The 14,196-nt window shown below is 39.0% G+C and overlaps 1 protein-coding gene across 7 annotated transcripts in view; it reads right to left on the bottom strand.

The window, feature by feature from the left end:
* TRAPPC8 (trafficking protein particle complex subunit 8) overlaps positions 1-14,196 on the bottom strand; it is a 70,607-nt gene that overhangs the window by 26,345 nt on the left and 30,066 nt on the right. For 4 of the 7 annotated variants that reach the window (XM_056854168.1, XM_056854174.1, XM_056854171.1 and 1 more), the window contains 8 exons: positions 13,126-13,379; positions 11,011-11,126; positions 7,834-7,984; positions 7,347-7,447; positions 6,225-6,330; positions 4,363-4,494; positions 2,673-2,897; positions 1,486-1,594 (listed from right to left, as the gene is read on the bottom strand). In XM_056854168.1, coding sequence (XP_056710146.1) covers positions 1,486-1,594; positions 2,673-2,897; positions 4,363-4,494; positions 6,225-6,330; positions 7,347-7,447; positions 7,834-7,984; positions 11,011-11,126; positions 13,126-13,379 — 1,194 coding nt within the window. Of the gene's footprint in view, positions 1-1,485; positions 1,595-2,672; positions 2,898-4,362; positions 4,495-5,358; positions 5,380-6,224; positions 6,331-7,346; positions 7,448-7,833; positions 7,985-11,010; positions 11,127-13,125; positions 13,380-14,196 lie in introns of all 7 variants that reach the window. The other 3 variants (XM_056854167.1, XM_056854169.1, XM_056854170.1) reach the window with 1 other exon arrangement.

The following is a 14,196-nucleotide window of genomic DNA, read 5'->3' as shown; positions in this document are numbered from 1 at the left end:
GAGTTCACAATAGGAAGTGCTGGTTGTGCCCACGCTTTGCAAAATCAAGAGTTACAGGCTGGATGAAAAATTGTTGGTGCAGAGATTGCCTAAGGATGCTTCCAAATATACACAATCCCAAAGCTTTTCACAAGTTAACAGATGCCTGACATCCTCATATCACACAGGAAATGTGGCCACAGTTCTTGTGCTGATTGCTTCTAGACCAGTGGTTCCCAAACTTTTCAGGCCACCACCCCCTTGGTTCCACAAACTCAACCCCAATGCCCCCTTCCCTATGAAAAACATTATTCAAAATAGGGGTTTGCATAGGCACTAAAGAAGATAATAAGAATAAAATTTCAAAACAGTAACAATTAACTGCACATCTATTCAAAATCAAATTAAAACTTTTTAGTTGACATTTATTCAACCGGACTGATGACAAACTTGATCCAGTGGTACCAGCTATTCAAAGTCTGGGGAAAAAATTCTGATAGTTTCTACCAAATTTGCCAGCATGGTGCCATAGCTTGATTGATTGTAAATTAGTGAACAACACAGTTGAAGGGGCCCACCTCTAGCACCCCCTGCCTCTTAGTGCCCCCCTAGGTAATCCCACCGCCCCCCAGGGGGTGGTACTGCCCACTTGGGGAACCACTGTTCAAGACCAATCAATAACAGACAAAACTTACTTACTGAGAAGAAAATTCCACTATATTCAACGGGCCTTACACCTTGCTAAGTATGCACAAGATTGCAGCCTAAGAGGATCAGCATTCCAGTTATGACCTTATCAGTCTATACTCATCAGGTCTACTTAAATAAGTTTCAGCTTCCTGGTACAATATAAAGTATGCAAAAGAAGATACTCAGTTTTACAAAACGTTTCCAAATAAATAAATAGAATTTTTGAAAAAAAATGAGATGGACAGAAGAGTTTGGCAAACTCCTTGAAGCATCTATTGATGAAGGCAGTTTGTTCAAGCCAGCCATTCATCAGCTTTACAGTCAGGAGAGCTGGAGGGGGGGTCACTCTCTTGGTAGGGGGTCTTGGGGGGGTCACTCTCTTGGCAGCATTCAACTGAACCCTAGCTGCTGTATGGCATGGGGGGATGTTGGTGGGGCTCCGTACTTCTGTGTGGAAAATAAAGTGCAAAAAAAATAAAATAACACAGTAACAGTAGTACAGCAAAAACCCAGATGCCATTTCCTTGAGAATTTTCTGTTCAATTCCTGTCAGCACCGCCATCATTAAAGCAACTCACATTAAAAACCACGCTGACCATAGCAATCAAGGCGTTCCTGACAACACTCTACTTTCCTTAAGCCATGACCATTAGCAAGGCTTTAGATTTGCAAAAGTTTACTTGGATGAAATGGAAAAGTTCTGAATCATACAGTTCAGTTTTATTCACTTAGACCAACACAAAACTATATTTATTATATGCTATTCTAATGAACTGGTTATCGTTTTAAAAAAAAAGAATCCGAATACATGTTCACCTTCCGCTGGCCGTCTGTCATGTCCAAAGAAAACTCGTGTTGCAGAGCTATTAATGTAGGGTAAAGGAAGCTGCGGTAATGGTCCATCAGGTGACAGCTGACTGACATTCTGGAGTGAAGAAAAGAAAAGACAACTTAAGGATAAATATTTGGCAAATCAGAACTGGAAATGGAATTGAATGACAGAAACACTGATCGTGCAGTAGAGAGAGCAGAGATGCAGGAACTTGGAGGAACTATAGAAACTCTTTTAAAAAGAAATGCACAGAGAAGTACACACCATAGATGTGTTAAGGTAATATATAAAGAGATTGGCACACAGCATTGATGAGCCTATTCCTCATTACATAAATGTAATTTTGTTATCCTAACTGCAGCTTTGGGTGTATTCACTTATGAGCCTACAACTTTGGGAATGGAAGGGTACAATTAGAGTTTCACCATATTTGTAGCCTTCTTGAAACTCAAAGAAAAAGACTTTCAGTCAACATTCTCCCCCTGGCATGAGCTAAAGGAAGGGAGAGGTAACAGGAGAGCCATCACTTTATTTCATTTGCAACCTGCCTTTTTTTTTTTTTTTTTTTACTATAAAGCCCTCATAGTAGCTTACAACACTAAAAAACACTTCCCTCTCCTCTTCCTTATATATTAGTCCTCACTGCTAAGTGAATGTTTTAGCCTTTGAGAGCCAAGCAGGGAGGAGTCAAGTGCAGTTATGCCTCGGAGAGGAGAATAGCAGCTGCCAGTAAATAAACTCTGTGATTCTTCTTGCTGCGGCCAAGAAGAGTCGGCCACTTCCCATAACAGATTTTTCAGTACCACAAGCACGGCACACAGATTTTGCCCATGGGGCACAATTCAACTAGAAGTTTTCCTGTGCACATTTTACTGAAGTGGATGGTACTTACAGAAAAGAATTTCCTGTCAGATTGTGCTTCATGTTAATTAATGGGACTGAAGTGCCATTTGGATTTCCTTCAGACATCAAAGTTATTTTGAGCTGTACCTGAATAAGCATCCTCAACAAATGCTGCAAGCAATACTGCAGAATTCTAACTGTACTCATGAAGGTAGGGCAATTTATCATTAATGCGATGTAGGCAAGGCTTCAAATACTTAATTACAGAATGCTTGTTAAAAAGTTAGCTCGCCACTAAGAGTCTTGAGAGGATAAACTGGCAACTTACCCTATAAACATAAAGATATTCCCGGAGGAACGCCCCTTGCTGAGCAGCGGTTTGCTTGCTATCATTGATCAAAATATGCCTGAAAGCAGATACAGCATTCTCAAGTTGTCGAAGTGTAAAAGACTGGCGGCCAATAGTGAAGTTTATATGATCCTCTGCAAGTGACCACCCCTTTCCTTTATAAACTTGCATGGCTTGGCAGTAACATCGCAAAGCATGCTTCTTCTGTAAAATAAATTCAAACGCACTATCAAAGATCATTCCACATGCCACTGTAGTTAAAGCTTCAGAGTAAAATGCTAATGCAAAGTATAGAAAGATCTTGTGTGGTAAGATTACTGCTTGATAGCAAAGTGGCTGGCTGAGTGGATAACAAAAGCCACCCAAAAAAAACTTAGAGGCCTCTACCTACACAGAGGACTTTATGCATAATATGATACTGTAAAGCTAGACAAAAAAAATCTAAAAATACTGGTGAGGGCTACAGAAGGGGTAGAATGTTAAGAGCAACTGGGAAGATGTGGCAGGAAGGGGAAAGAAATCAGCTAATCACTTCTGAGAGCTAGAAAATCTTGGAGGAGAAGATCTGGGAATAGGGTTTCCATGCTGCTGCTTCACTCCTGTATTCCTGGCAGGCCCCCAGCTTTTAAGAAGTAGCTGAAATTACTGACTTGAGGGGAGGGGGAAGGAACACTAGAAGAAAGTAGCACCACAACAGCTTTAAACATTGGGGGGGGACAGCATTGCTCTAAGGCTTTAAATAATGTTTACAATATGAGCTCATTGCTATTTCAGTGAATGTAATTGTTTGTTCTTGTATGCTAAAACTAGAATATGGCATAAATTTATATAATTACAGTAGGAGCTGTTAATCTGTTGCAGCAAAAGATCAAAGAAAGAGTACTGTGGCAAGTTAGGCACAAACAGATGCATTGAAGCATACGTTTAGTATGCCAGCACATGTGACGTAGGCTCAATCCCACAAAAACCTGTGTTTTAGTGAACCTGTTAAGTCTTCAAGAGCTGCAACGTTCCCTTTCTTATACTTCGATAATGGTTAACCATTTTTATCCAAAGTAAAATTTAAACTTCGGATATAATACTGCAATAAATTACACTCCATATCACCTTAAGACTGTGATGTAGATTTAACCTACCACTGGAGTTTGTCTGGCCTTGCTATAAAACACTGAATGCAATTTCATTTGTTCCTTGAGGCAGCCATACACGTTAGTCCTGATCCACTTCACTAAGTAAGCCCAAGCTGTCAAGCTATTTTAGGAGTATTTTTCCCTTCCCTAATTGGTTCAATTGAGCTTTCTAATCCTTGCCTTCTAAATTGCATGAAGGATATCATTCCCACAACTAGGGCAGTGTTCAAGTACTGAAAATTCCTGCAAAAATAAATGTCACCGCTGAAGTGTATCAAATGTTCAACATTTACATTAAAAATAATTATAATCAAGGAAGGACAAGATGATGTGGCTATAAAAATACAAAACTGGTAGCATACAGCAAGCATACAGCAAAGAACTAGATACAAATCATCTCCACTGAGCATACTGTGTGAATGAGTTGTCAGTGGTATAATTGTTCTCCCTGCCTCAAGCAGGCAGACAACCAAACCAAATGGAAAATTACAGACTCTGGATCCACACCCACCCCAACCCCCGGAACAATCAAAACGTACCTGTCCTGCTTTACTATACCGGTGGCCAGCCAGTATCATATGAAACGCAAATTTTCTAACCATAGGACTTTTCATGTTTATAAAACAATGTGCCGCTTGCTCCAATAACAATGCACTCCGAAGATCTGAATCCTATTAAAAGCAATGAGTGATAGAAGACTCAGTAAACCAGCAATGAAGCATAGTTATACCCACAATCCCAAAAATATAATGAGAATGCGCTAAAATCCATAACTATGGAAGGATCCAGATCACTTATGTTGTGAAAACATGGTTTCTCTAGAAGCCTTCACCAGCTAGAACATCCAACCACTGCTGTAAGAATTTACAGTGGACTTACCACCACAGACAAGCCTAATATATAACCTAATATGTTTTGGTTCCATATCGGAACTACAGAAAGTATTTCAGTTATTCCCCGCCCACCCGATCAAATCACAGTTAACTTCTGGCGACCCAGTACAGTTTTCAAGGCAAGAGATGTTCTGAGGTGGTTTGTCATCGCTTGCCTCTGTGTAAGTGATTACCCCTTCCCAATTAAAAAAAACTGACAAAGAGAAGGGAGCATGCTGAAATCACTTTGAACTGTTTTGAACTCCAAGTTATAATATGGGTTAACAAAGGAAGCATGCTATATCTGCTGACTATGGGAAAAGCTTGTAGAATCAATGTAAAACTGGTTCAAAGCCAAAAATGACAAAAAAGCAACTTTCCAAAGAGATTTCTCTTCCACCTGCGATTAGACACTGCAAAGGGCAATAATGTTCCTTCTGAGATTCAGTTACCAATCTTTCAGTAAAGGAAGTTTACTCTCCAGTGCAAATATGTTTTGATGCCCAATGTGAAGAGTCACAGAAATACGAAGTATACATTCTACCCTAAAAGGTTATTTGTATTCAGTACCAAAATATCAACATTGGTTGATGTACAGAACAGTGACCAGTTTCAGCACTACCTAACCTTCCAGCTATTCGAGCTGACATTTCTATCACTCACCATTCCCATCCAAGCGCTCTGCTGCCATTTTTCCACAGAAAAATTAAAAAACAAGAGCGTAAGCTTCAAGACATTTCAATTAAAGAACAAAAAAGGAGGGGAAATAAGAGGGACTGAACATCACAAGCTAATATTGAGCTATAATTCTGAATATGCCGAGAAAACCTGATCTACATCTCCCCAATATATCATACAACCTCAGTAAATTATAATACTTTTTGCATAAGTGGTTCAAATTCTTCTGATATAAGACCAAGATACTTCTGATTCTGCTATTTATATAACATAATCTCACACAGATAAAACGATTGCACTGCAAATAATTGCAATCTCAAGGCTATTTTAAGAATTATTTGTCTGTATAATCTCTAGTCTGTTAGATGGAAAAATATATTTATATATACACCTATTTTGCTTCTCATTTTGGAATATATTGCAACTACTTGAGAGATTAGGGGTGATTTTAAAATAAAAGCGAAGCAGTGAAGACAACAAATCTTCAGTATAAGGCATCATCTGGTTCTCCAATGCTTATACTTTGAATATCTTGGCTTCACAATGTATGCATATTTTTCCCTCCCAAACAAGAAATGCGTATCTTTATCTTACTAAAAAATATACTTTAGGCTGACACATTTTTTTCAGGGCATATAAACAGGATATTTAAAATGCAGCTATTGAGAAAGTACATGAGGGTACATCACTTTCTGCAGAAAGATATAAAAATCCTGAAAAATACTACCAAGCATACAATACACCTTTCTTCCAGGCAGTATTCCAATTTTCTACCTAGAAACTTGTTTTAAAGGGTTTAAACATTAATACTATTTTTTCAACGCAAAGAACAGTTAATATACATTCTGTACCTCAGTGGTTAAACGTATCAGGAGAGCAGCTGCCTCTGAGTATTTGCATTGGCTTTTTAATATTTCAGCACTAAGCAGCACACACCTCTCAGCCAGCATCATGTTCCTAGAAGGCATGAAATTTATGACCAGTTACATACAACTGCACATTTCATTAGTGGCATCTGACACTAATGCGAATTTGTCATATTAAATAATATAGCACTTCCTGTATAGTAGTCCCATGGTTTGAGGACATGGATGGGAAGAAAGCTAACAGACCCTGTAACATACAAGCTGAGCTGCTGTCTTGCTGTATGGAGTCATGCAAATTTGATACATGCATCTACATGCATACAATTTACAATAAAAGCTTTGTTATCCAGCACTCATTGGGAATAGGGACTGCTGGTTAATCAAATGTTCCAAAGCTTATTGCTTCACTCCACCTCTTACTCAGAGGAACTCACAGAAACCAAACCTGACCTCATTGGGCATGTCATGGCAACAGCCCCCTCAACTGTCAGGACCCTTCTCCTTCTACCTGAGCCACTGAGCCATCCCCTGAGGCAGGCTTCAAAACAATTCAGCTGCCCAAGAACCCTCCAGCAGGACTGGCTTCCAATAGCTCAAGGCAGGTGGACGGGGAAGGAAGTACCTTAAGCATGAAGTCAGCTGGCAGTGCCAGCTGTCGGAAGCCCAGCAATGGTTAGAGGCATCAAGCTGGCCAGCTGCAGAGCAGGGAGTGGACTGTGTACCCACACAGAGAGAGATGCAGAGGTGTGGGGGATGAGGGGAGGCACTTGCCCTTTGCGTAATGCCAATGAACGGAGCAGTCTGGATAATCAAGCACCAGATAACAAAGCTTTTACTTTAACTACATTTCTTCTTTGGTAGAACAGAGGTACAACTGAGAATTCACTGTGAAAAACAGAATTATGGTCGTTTCGAATATATATTTGCTCTTGGTTTGCAGAAGGCCAGCAAGTAGCCCTGGTGCTGGCTTTTCCTAGGTAGCTAGAGTATTTGTTTCAACTATATATTGTTGATATTACATAGCATAATCACGTATTACCAGCCATGCGATGAAAAGTTTAAAACAAAACCTCACTCAGACAGAATTGAACAAAAATAACCACCTACTTGCAGATATCCCTGTAAGTTTGAATGGCAGTATCCATGTAATGAGCAGGGTATGGCCTAGGCGCTCCTGGCTGCAGAAAAGCAGATACTGCTGCCATTTCCTACGAAATAAAATAGTTACAATCACCATTATTTTTGCTACACAGGCGACATACATACATATCACCATTATGTCAACTAATATTGGGAAGAACATTTGTGTTTTTGGCGTACTGTATGAGGCAATTTTCAATAAGAAGCTGTTTTGTGGAGAAAGGATTAAGAAGACCTTCTCCCCACTGCTCCAGTTTTCTACTTTAAATCATAGACCCAGAAGTGATGTCTAAAAGTAGGCAAAACGAATCACAGAACTACATGTAACATACAGCTTCATGCCATGTCAGTGGCCACCACACTTTGTCACAGTAAATTCCAATCATCTAAAATAATCATCAACTTATTCCCCAGTGATCGTATTCATTTTGAAAAATAATGCTAATGTACCAACCAGTGCTCCAGCTGCATAAAGCATTGCTTGATCATTCAGAAAATCTTTCTTTGCTGTATGATAGCAACTATATGCCAGTTCATAGTGTTGTACCAGAAAACATAAATCTGCCATCTTCCTGATTTGAAGTTCTGGTGCTTCTGGAGGATACCTGTTAATATAACATATGCACACACATACACAAAAATCCCTTAAATTTGAGAATACCACACAACATATTCATAAGCACTAGACTTTGGGCCAGCAACTTTAATGTTCTGCTTCCAACAACTGCTATCCCAGGGGTCCCCAACGTGGTGCCCATTGGTGCCAAGGTAACTGCCAACATCTGTGCAGATTAGATTAACACGGCTTCAGCCGCAGCTACTACCACAGTGTTGGTTTTATTCTCTCATTCCTCTTTCCCAGTATTTTTTTTAAATTACCCCACTTTTCCCGTCTGTGTGCGTATGTGTGTGGCTTTGCCTCCTGTGGCAGCTATTTTGTGGTTGCACCCTCCACCCTGTGTCAGAACTCCAAAGGGTCTCAAGTGCACAAAAAAAGTCTCTAGAAACACAGAATTGGGGTGAATGGTGACAAAATGTTAAATGCCCCCCTTCCATCCAGAAGTTTGCTGGGTTCTTCCTCAAACACACTTTTCCAGGAACATTTGAAGAAGATAGATTCTTAGAATAGCCCTTTGGGTTCTAGGTTATTCCAGCCCACCATACATCTATTCCTATAAAACAAAAAAGATTCCACAGTGGCAAGTTGGGGTGGGGGGATGGAACCTGCCTATTCAAGACAGCTTAGGAAAGTATTGTTAACTGTGTACAGATAAACAAAAACAAAACAAAAAGACCAAAGAATGCAGGCTGCAGTAAAAAACAATAAAAATACAAAATAAAACTTATAAATATAGGCAGGTATGCACAGTAGCAAAACTTCAACAGTAGCGAACTTCAACAAATGCATAAACTATAGAAACACTGTTTCAGATGGGCAGATATTCCTTTCTTTTCTTTTCTTTTTATATCCTGTCATCCCACCCTTCCTCCAAGGATCTTAGGGTTCTTTCATCTTCCTCCATTTTATCCTCACAAAAATCTGGATGAATTAAGCTGGGAGAATGACTGGCCCAAGGTCTCCCAATGAGCTTCACAGCAAGTAGAAATGTGCATGTGAATCTTCCAAGGCCTAGTTCAACTTTCTAGCTTAGACCAGGAGAGGAATCTGACATCGGACAGAACCATGAATTCTGACAACTTTCTTATACCAGTATAGCTGACAAAAAATACCTGTTACTTTAAAGTGCTCAGAAGTCTGTGTTTTTTATGTTGTGGCTTGGATATTAATGCTGGATTTTAATTAATAAAAAATCACCACAACAAACCATGCTTTATTTTGTAAGCCACTGTAGGCAAGTTCCCTGAAGAGGTGGAATAATTTTTTTTTGCTAAATAAATAAATAGCTCTTTTGAAAAGACCAAGTTTGTTGGGAGACTTGTTTTTGTGCAATACTATGGTCTGAGGAGGTGGCTTAGCTGTTACCCTGCAGATTTCACATCAGCCAATAGAATAATTTACTTTGATGATACACTCCTAGCTGGTGTTACTAGCTGAAGGCAAATGAACCCAGGAAAAGGCATAGACACCTCCCTGGGTGAGATAACACATATTTCACATCCATTTTGGACATTGCTTGTTGGGCCACTTTTGCGGTGCCTTGGGAGCTTACTGTTAGGCTGTGGACAAGGCTTTTTAAGATCAGGTTATTTCGTATTGCCACTGTACCAGAATTATAACCAAAAGGGTTCCCCCTTTCCATCACACACAGACATCCCCAGTTTGTCTCCACTATCTCTTAATCAGAGGTCTGCTTGTATATTCAGGAGGGCTATAAACTCAGTCGATACTCAATAACAGACCTATCCTCCATTTGGCTTAAGACACTTTTCTTAACAAACAGCATTTGATCCAAAGGTGACTCTCTCCCACACGTAAGGTACCTTGTACTCATGGAAACGTTGCACTAGAAAGTTGCATTAAAAAAATGAACGTAAATTCAAACATACACATTTTTATAAGTAAAATGTTGCACTTTTGCACAAGCAGCAGCATAAAAATTGCTATGCCACCTGCCTATTATAGCAACATACATGCTGGTTTAAAACAGTTAAGAGAACAATTCCAGGCGCTATTTTGTTTCCACTCAGTTCTTTGGAAACAGCCTCTAAGTCAGATTCAAGTAGCAATTTAAAAAATGTGATCACCACCACCCATTTCAACCACATCCTACAGAAGGAAGTTCTTCATTACTTATGCACAATAGATTGAATCCTGTAGACCCTTCCCACTAATGTGGCACTCTGGAAGAAAGAAGCTCTTAGATTTTGTGGGAGTTTTTATGCATCTCTGGAATGCTTCTTCCAGCAAATAAATACATGCTCCTTTAGTAGAATGGATCCACGGGATCCAACCCAATTTGACTACACAAATTTTGCAACTCTAATGGAGTTTTTTTTCCTTGTGGACTGGAACAATCCCATTGTGTCTTGGATTAAGTTGGTAAAGCTCAAGCTGTGTGGTTGGAACACATGCTCAGTTATTAAAATACAGAAATATGCTACATGGCCATAATTTATTCAAAGGCAAAGGAAGCAGATGGAAATTTGGGTAGTTACTGTATATCCACTGTAAGACACAGAAAAATATAGCATAGCTGGTAATGTGTCAGATTAGGACTGGGATGACTCAGGTTCAAATCCTCCCTCAGCCATAACACTCACTGGTAACTGTGGGCCCGTCACTCTCTTTTAGTTAACTTGCCACACAGCATTGTGTGTGTTAAGTGCCGTCAAGTCGCTTCTAACTCATGGCGACCTTATGAACCAATAACGTCCTATCTTTAACAGCCTTGTTCAGGTCTTGCAAATTGAGGGCTATGGCTTCCTTTATAGAGTCACCCAGCATTATTGTGATGATAAAAGGTAGGATGGGAAAATATGCCACTGAGCTTCAAAAAGAATGGGCAAGATAACAGCAGAATAAGATTAGAACTAGTAGGGAGTCAACAGATTTTCTTTCAAAAAGCAAGCATATAAAAACAACTAACTGATGCCCTAATAAGTAAACATACATTAACAAAGCAAGATCTAACAACAGTCAAATATTCTGCATATTTTAAAATGTACTTACAACAAACCAGAAGTACTTTTCAGTTCATTTATGCTTTTCTCTGGAACTTTACTGCCACTAAACCATTTTTTGGTTGCTGAAAACAATGACCGACTCAGACCTTTCCTGGATATTAGCTGAAAAATAAAATAGTAATATTACAGTATTGCCAAACTGTAACACAATTATTTTATGTTAAGAGCAAAAAAGATCTGATTTCAGAGATGTTCAGACACTTTTATGACTAGCTTTTTCAAAATGAAGCATTTACACTTTCAAATGTCACCTTTAAAGTACAAGCTTTAATTCTTGCTATAGTCCAACAAGGTGTGATACAGATAATGCTTTGAATTGCTAACGGCATTTAAAAGATCAGGAGTGAATGAAAGGATCCCATGGGCTTAAGGCTTTCCATGTAAGGATGAGGATATGAGAAGCACAGCAATGGATGCATTCCTGCTATATGAACTGAGTCCATGAGTCCAGGAAGTATTACATTTATCCTGGGCCTCAGTGACACTAAGAAAATTAAATATTAAATATTTGTTTAGAATTTCATTTCTATTCTGTGGTCAAGGATGTCAGCAAATACGGACACAACTTTTCATTTTTCTCAGCCCTATCCAATGTGAAAACAAATATCTCAATAACCATTGATATATGTAGTGGTAGTACTGAACTCTAAGGTATTACAGGATATGGGAACAAACTGATTCAGATAAATTGTAACTGTTGTTTTTTGTTGTTGTTTATCCTGTACTTCAGTTTAAGTAGAAGAAACTACCCAGTACCAGGATCCAAATTAGGATACAAGGTGAAGCCTATCGTATTGCACAGGGGACATTTATAAATCCTAACTCATCATCTCAAACCAGCAATACCATTCCAGGATTTTTCTACTCTATCACAGAAATTTGTGCCAAAATAAAACAAACAAACAAAAACAACAATCCCTTCCCTCATGTTTACCCGAAATAACTGAATGATTTATTGCTGCCCTTATTTTTATATTTATAATATAGTTATATGTTAAATTTGATATAAAATAGGATTATAGAAGGGCAGTGGGTTTATTTGTTAATTAGTTGAATTCTGAGCTGAAAATATCTCCATATATAATTAGCTTATATAATGGCAATAAAATAAAAAGTACTACTAGAACTGACATAACTGCAAAGAATTCTGCCAGGAAGTTGTCAGTCATTTATATCAAGCTAAAGTGAACTAAAAATCTTAAGATGTCACAATGAAAATTAGAACTTGTTTTACTTTTCATCACACAGAGTTTAATTTTCCACCACGCAAAAGAAGTTAATTAGCAAACATGATGCTGAATAATGCACTGATCTTTACACAGTCACTGATCACAGTGCCTGTTCTTAGGGATTAATATTTTTGAGGTTTCTCTCGCAATTGTAGGCATGCTTCATTAATACTAAGATGATGATCACTTGGCATACAGCAAGATTTAAAAAAAACCTGTAAAGTGACATTGTAATTAAATAACATAATTTCAGTTCAGATTGAAATGCCAGAGATCTGTGTGTGTGTGTGTGTGCAGAAGACTATTTTTATCAGAAACTTTTAAAATATTGTTTTATGATGTTTTTGTGAAGAGGAATAACAGGATTTTAACCCACCATAAGCAAGAGTTGAGAACCCATGCACTCTAGCAAAGCCCCAGTGCAAACATGGGACAGTGTGTACGGTCAATTGGATCCCAACCAAAAATGCCAATAACAGTATTATGGTCTTGAGTACTACACTTTGTTTTGCAGTCACAGCTGACTTAAGGCAACCCTGTAGGGTTTTCAAGGAAAGAGATATTCAGAGGTGTTTGCCATTGCCTGCCTCTGCATCACGACCCTGGTTTTCCCTGGTGGCCTCCCATCCAAATATTGACCAGGGCTGACTCTGCTTAGTTTCCCAGGTCTGATGAGATCAGGCTGGCCTAGTCTATCCAGGTCAGGGCCTCTTACACCTACTTCAGTAAAGCCTTAAACTCAGTAGGCCTTGTATCAATGCAAATAAGAATAGCTGCATGTGTGTTACAGACATTAAGGTTTGCACCTGAATCTCTTTTGAGTTTATTAATGACATAAAAGTTAACTCAATTTTAGAGAGAGAAAGACTTACCTGGTCATTAAGTTGCCTGATCGTTTTCTCTATATGTGGCAAAAGTCCCCTAAAAGTGAATTCCTGTATGAACTGTCGAATTCGATCGTGATCTGTGAGTGTCAAACACATGCCATGTGGTGTCCCAGTATTTGACTTCTTTGATTCATGCAGTGATGCATTCGATTTTAGATAATCAGTGCCATCAAAGCAACCACTGTCACTAGTGTGATCCAGTTGGAGTGGGTGCGTCTTAAAGTTATTTGACAATCCGTCTACTGAAAAACAAATGATGTAATCAATTACACATTGAGCTGAGAACTGATAATAGGAACTACTACCAATAGGAAAACTTAGGGTGGATCCAAATATGTCCTTCCTCTCACTGAAGGACTGAGCTACTATTTTCACGGATTGTCTACTCAGGCTCAGTCCACTACACCACAGCCCATACTCTTTGCAAGGGTCCCCCTGTCCTTCAAGACCAGTTTGCTTGTTCGTTTTTACAGCAGAAGATGGGAAGAGGCAGGAAGGATACATTCTGCCAGCAGAACTCTAACTCATGGTTCTTTGGGTCCAATCCCAAGTTATTATAGTACAGATATTTCATAACCTCATGTATATAATACACTATACTCCCCCTATCACTCCCCTCTAAATCATACTATTCAAAAACTTACACCAAAAACTTGCACACATCCTCATTTTGCATCTTATTTGACAGAGGATAATCATGATAGAAGACCAAAGGCAGATCAGAACACATAACCTGGGCAGTCACATGACCTGGAAGGGCACTGATCAGCTGATCACTGTGATACTTCAACTCTTGATCAAAACGTTCAACTTCAGGGGGAAGCAAAGGGTTCCCTGAATAATTAGTTCTGCTGGAGCACAAGATCTTCAGTTACTTATTGGGGATCCAGCAGTACAACAATTCATAATTACTACTTTTCTAAAAGCTCAAAGAACTTCATATATAACACCTGAGTAATCCTTACAATGGACAAGATCCTACAAATGCCTTCTGCTAAGTGAGGAGCTTGCTCAAGTGGAAGGAGGACTGCTGTGGTAGAGAAAGGTTTTGTCACT

The sequence above is a fragment of the Euleptes europaea genome, chromosome 8, assembly GCF_029931775.1.
Source record: "Euleptes europaea isolate rEulEur1 chromosome 8, rEulEur1.hap1, whole genome shotgun sequence".
In the NCBI taxonomy this organism is placed as follows: Eukaryota; Metazoa; Chordata; class Lepidosauria; order Squamata; family Sphaerodactylidae; genus Euleptes; species Euleptes europaea.
The sequence above is the reverse complement of the archived record's forward strand: the minus strand, read 5'-3'. Positions and strand labels throughout refer to the sequence as shown.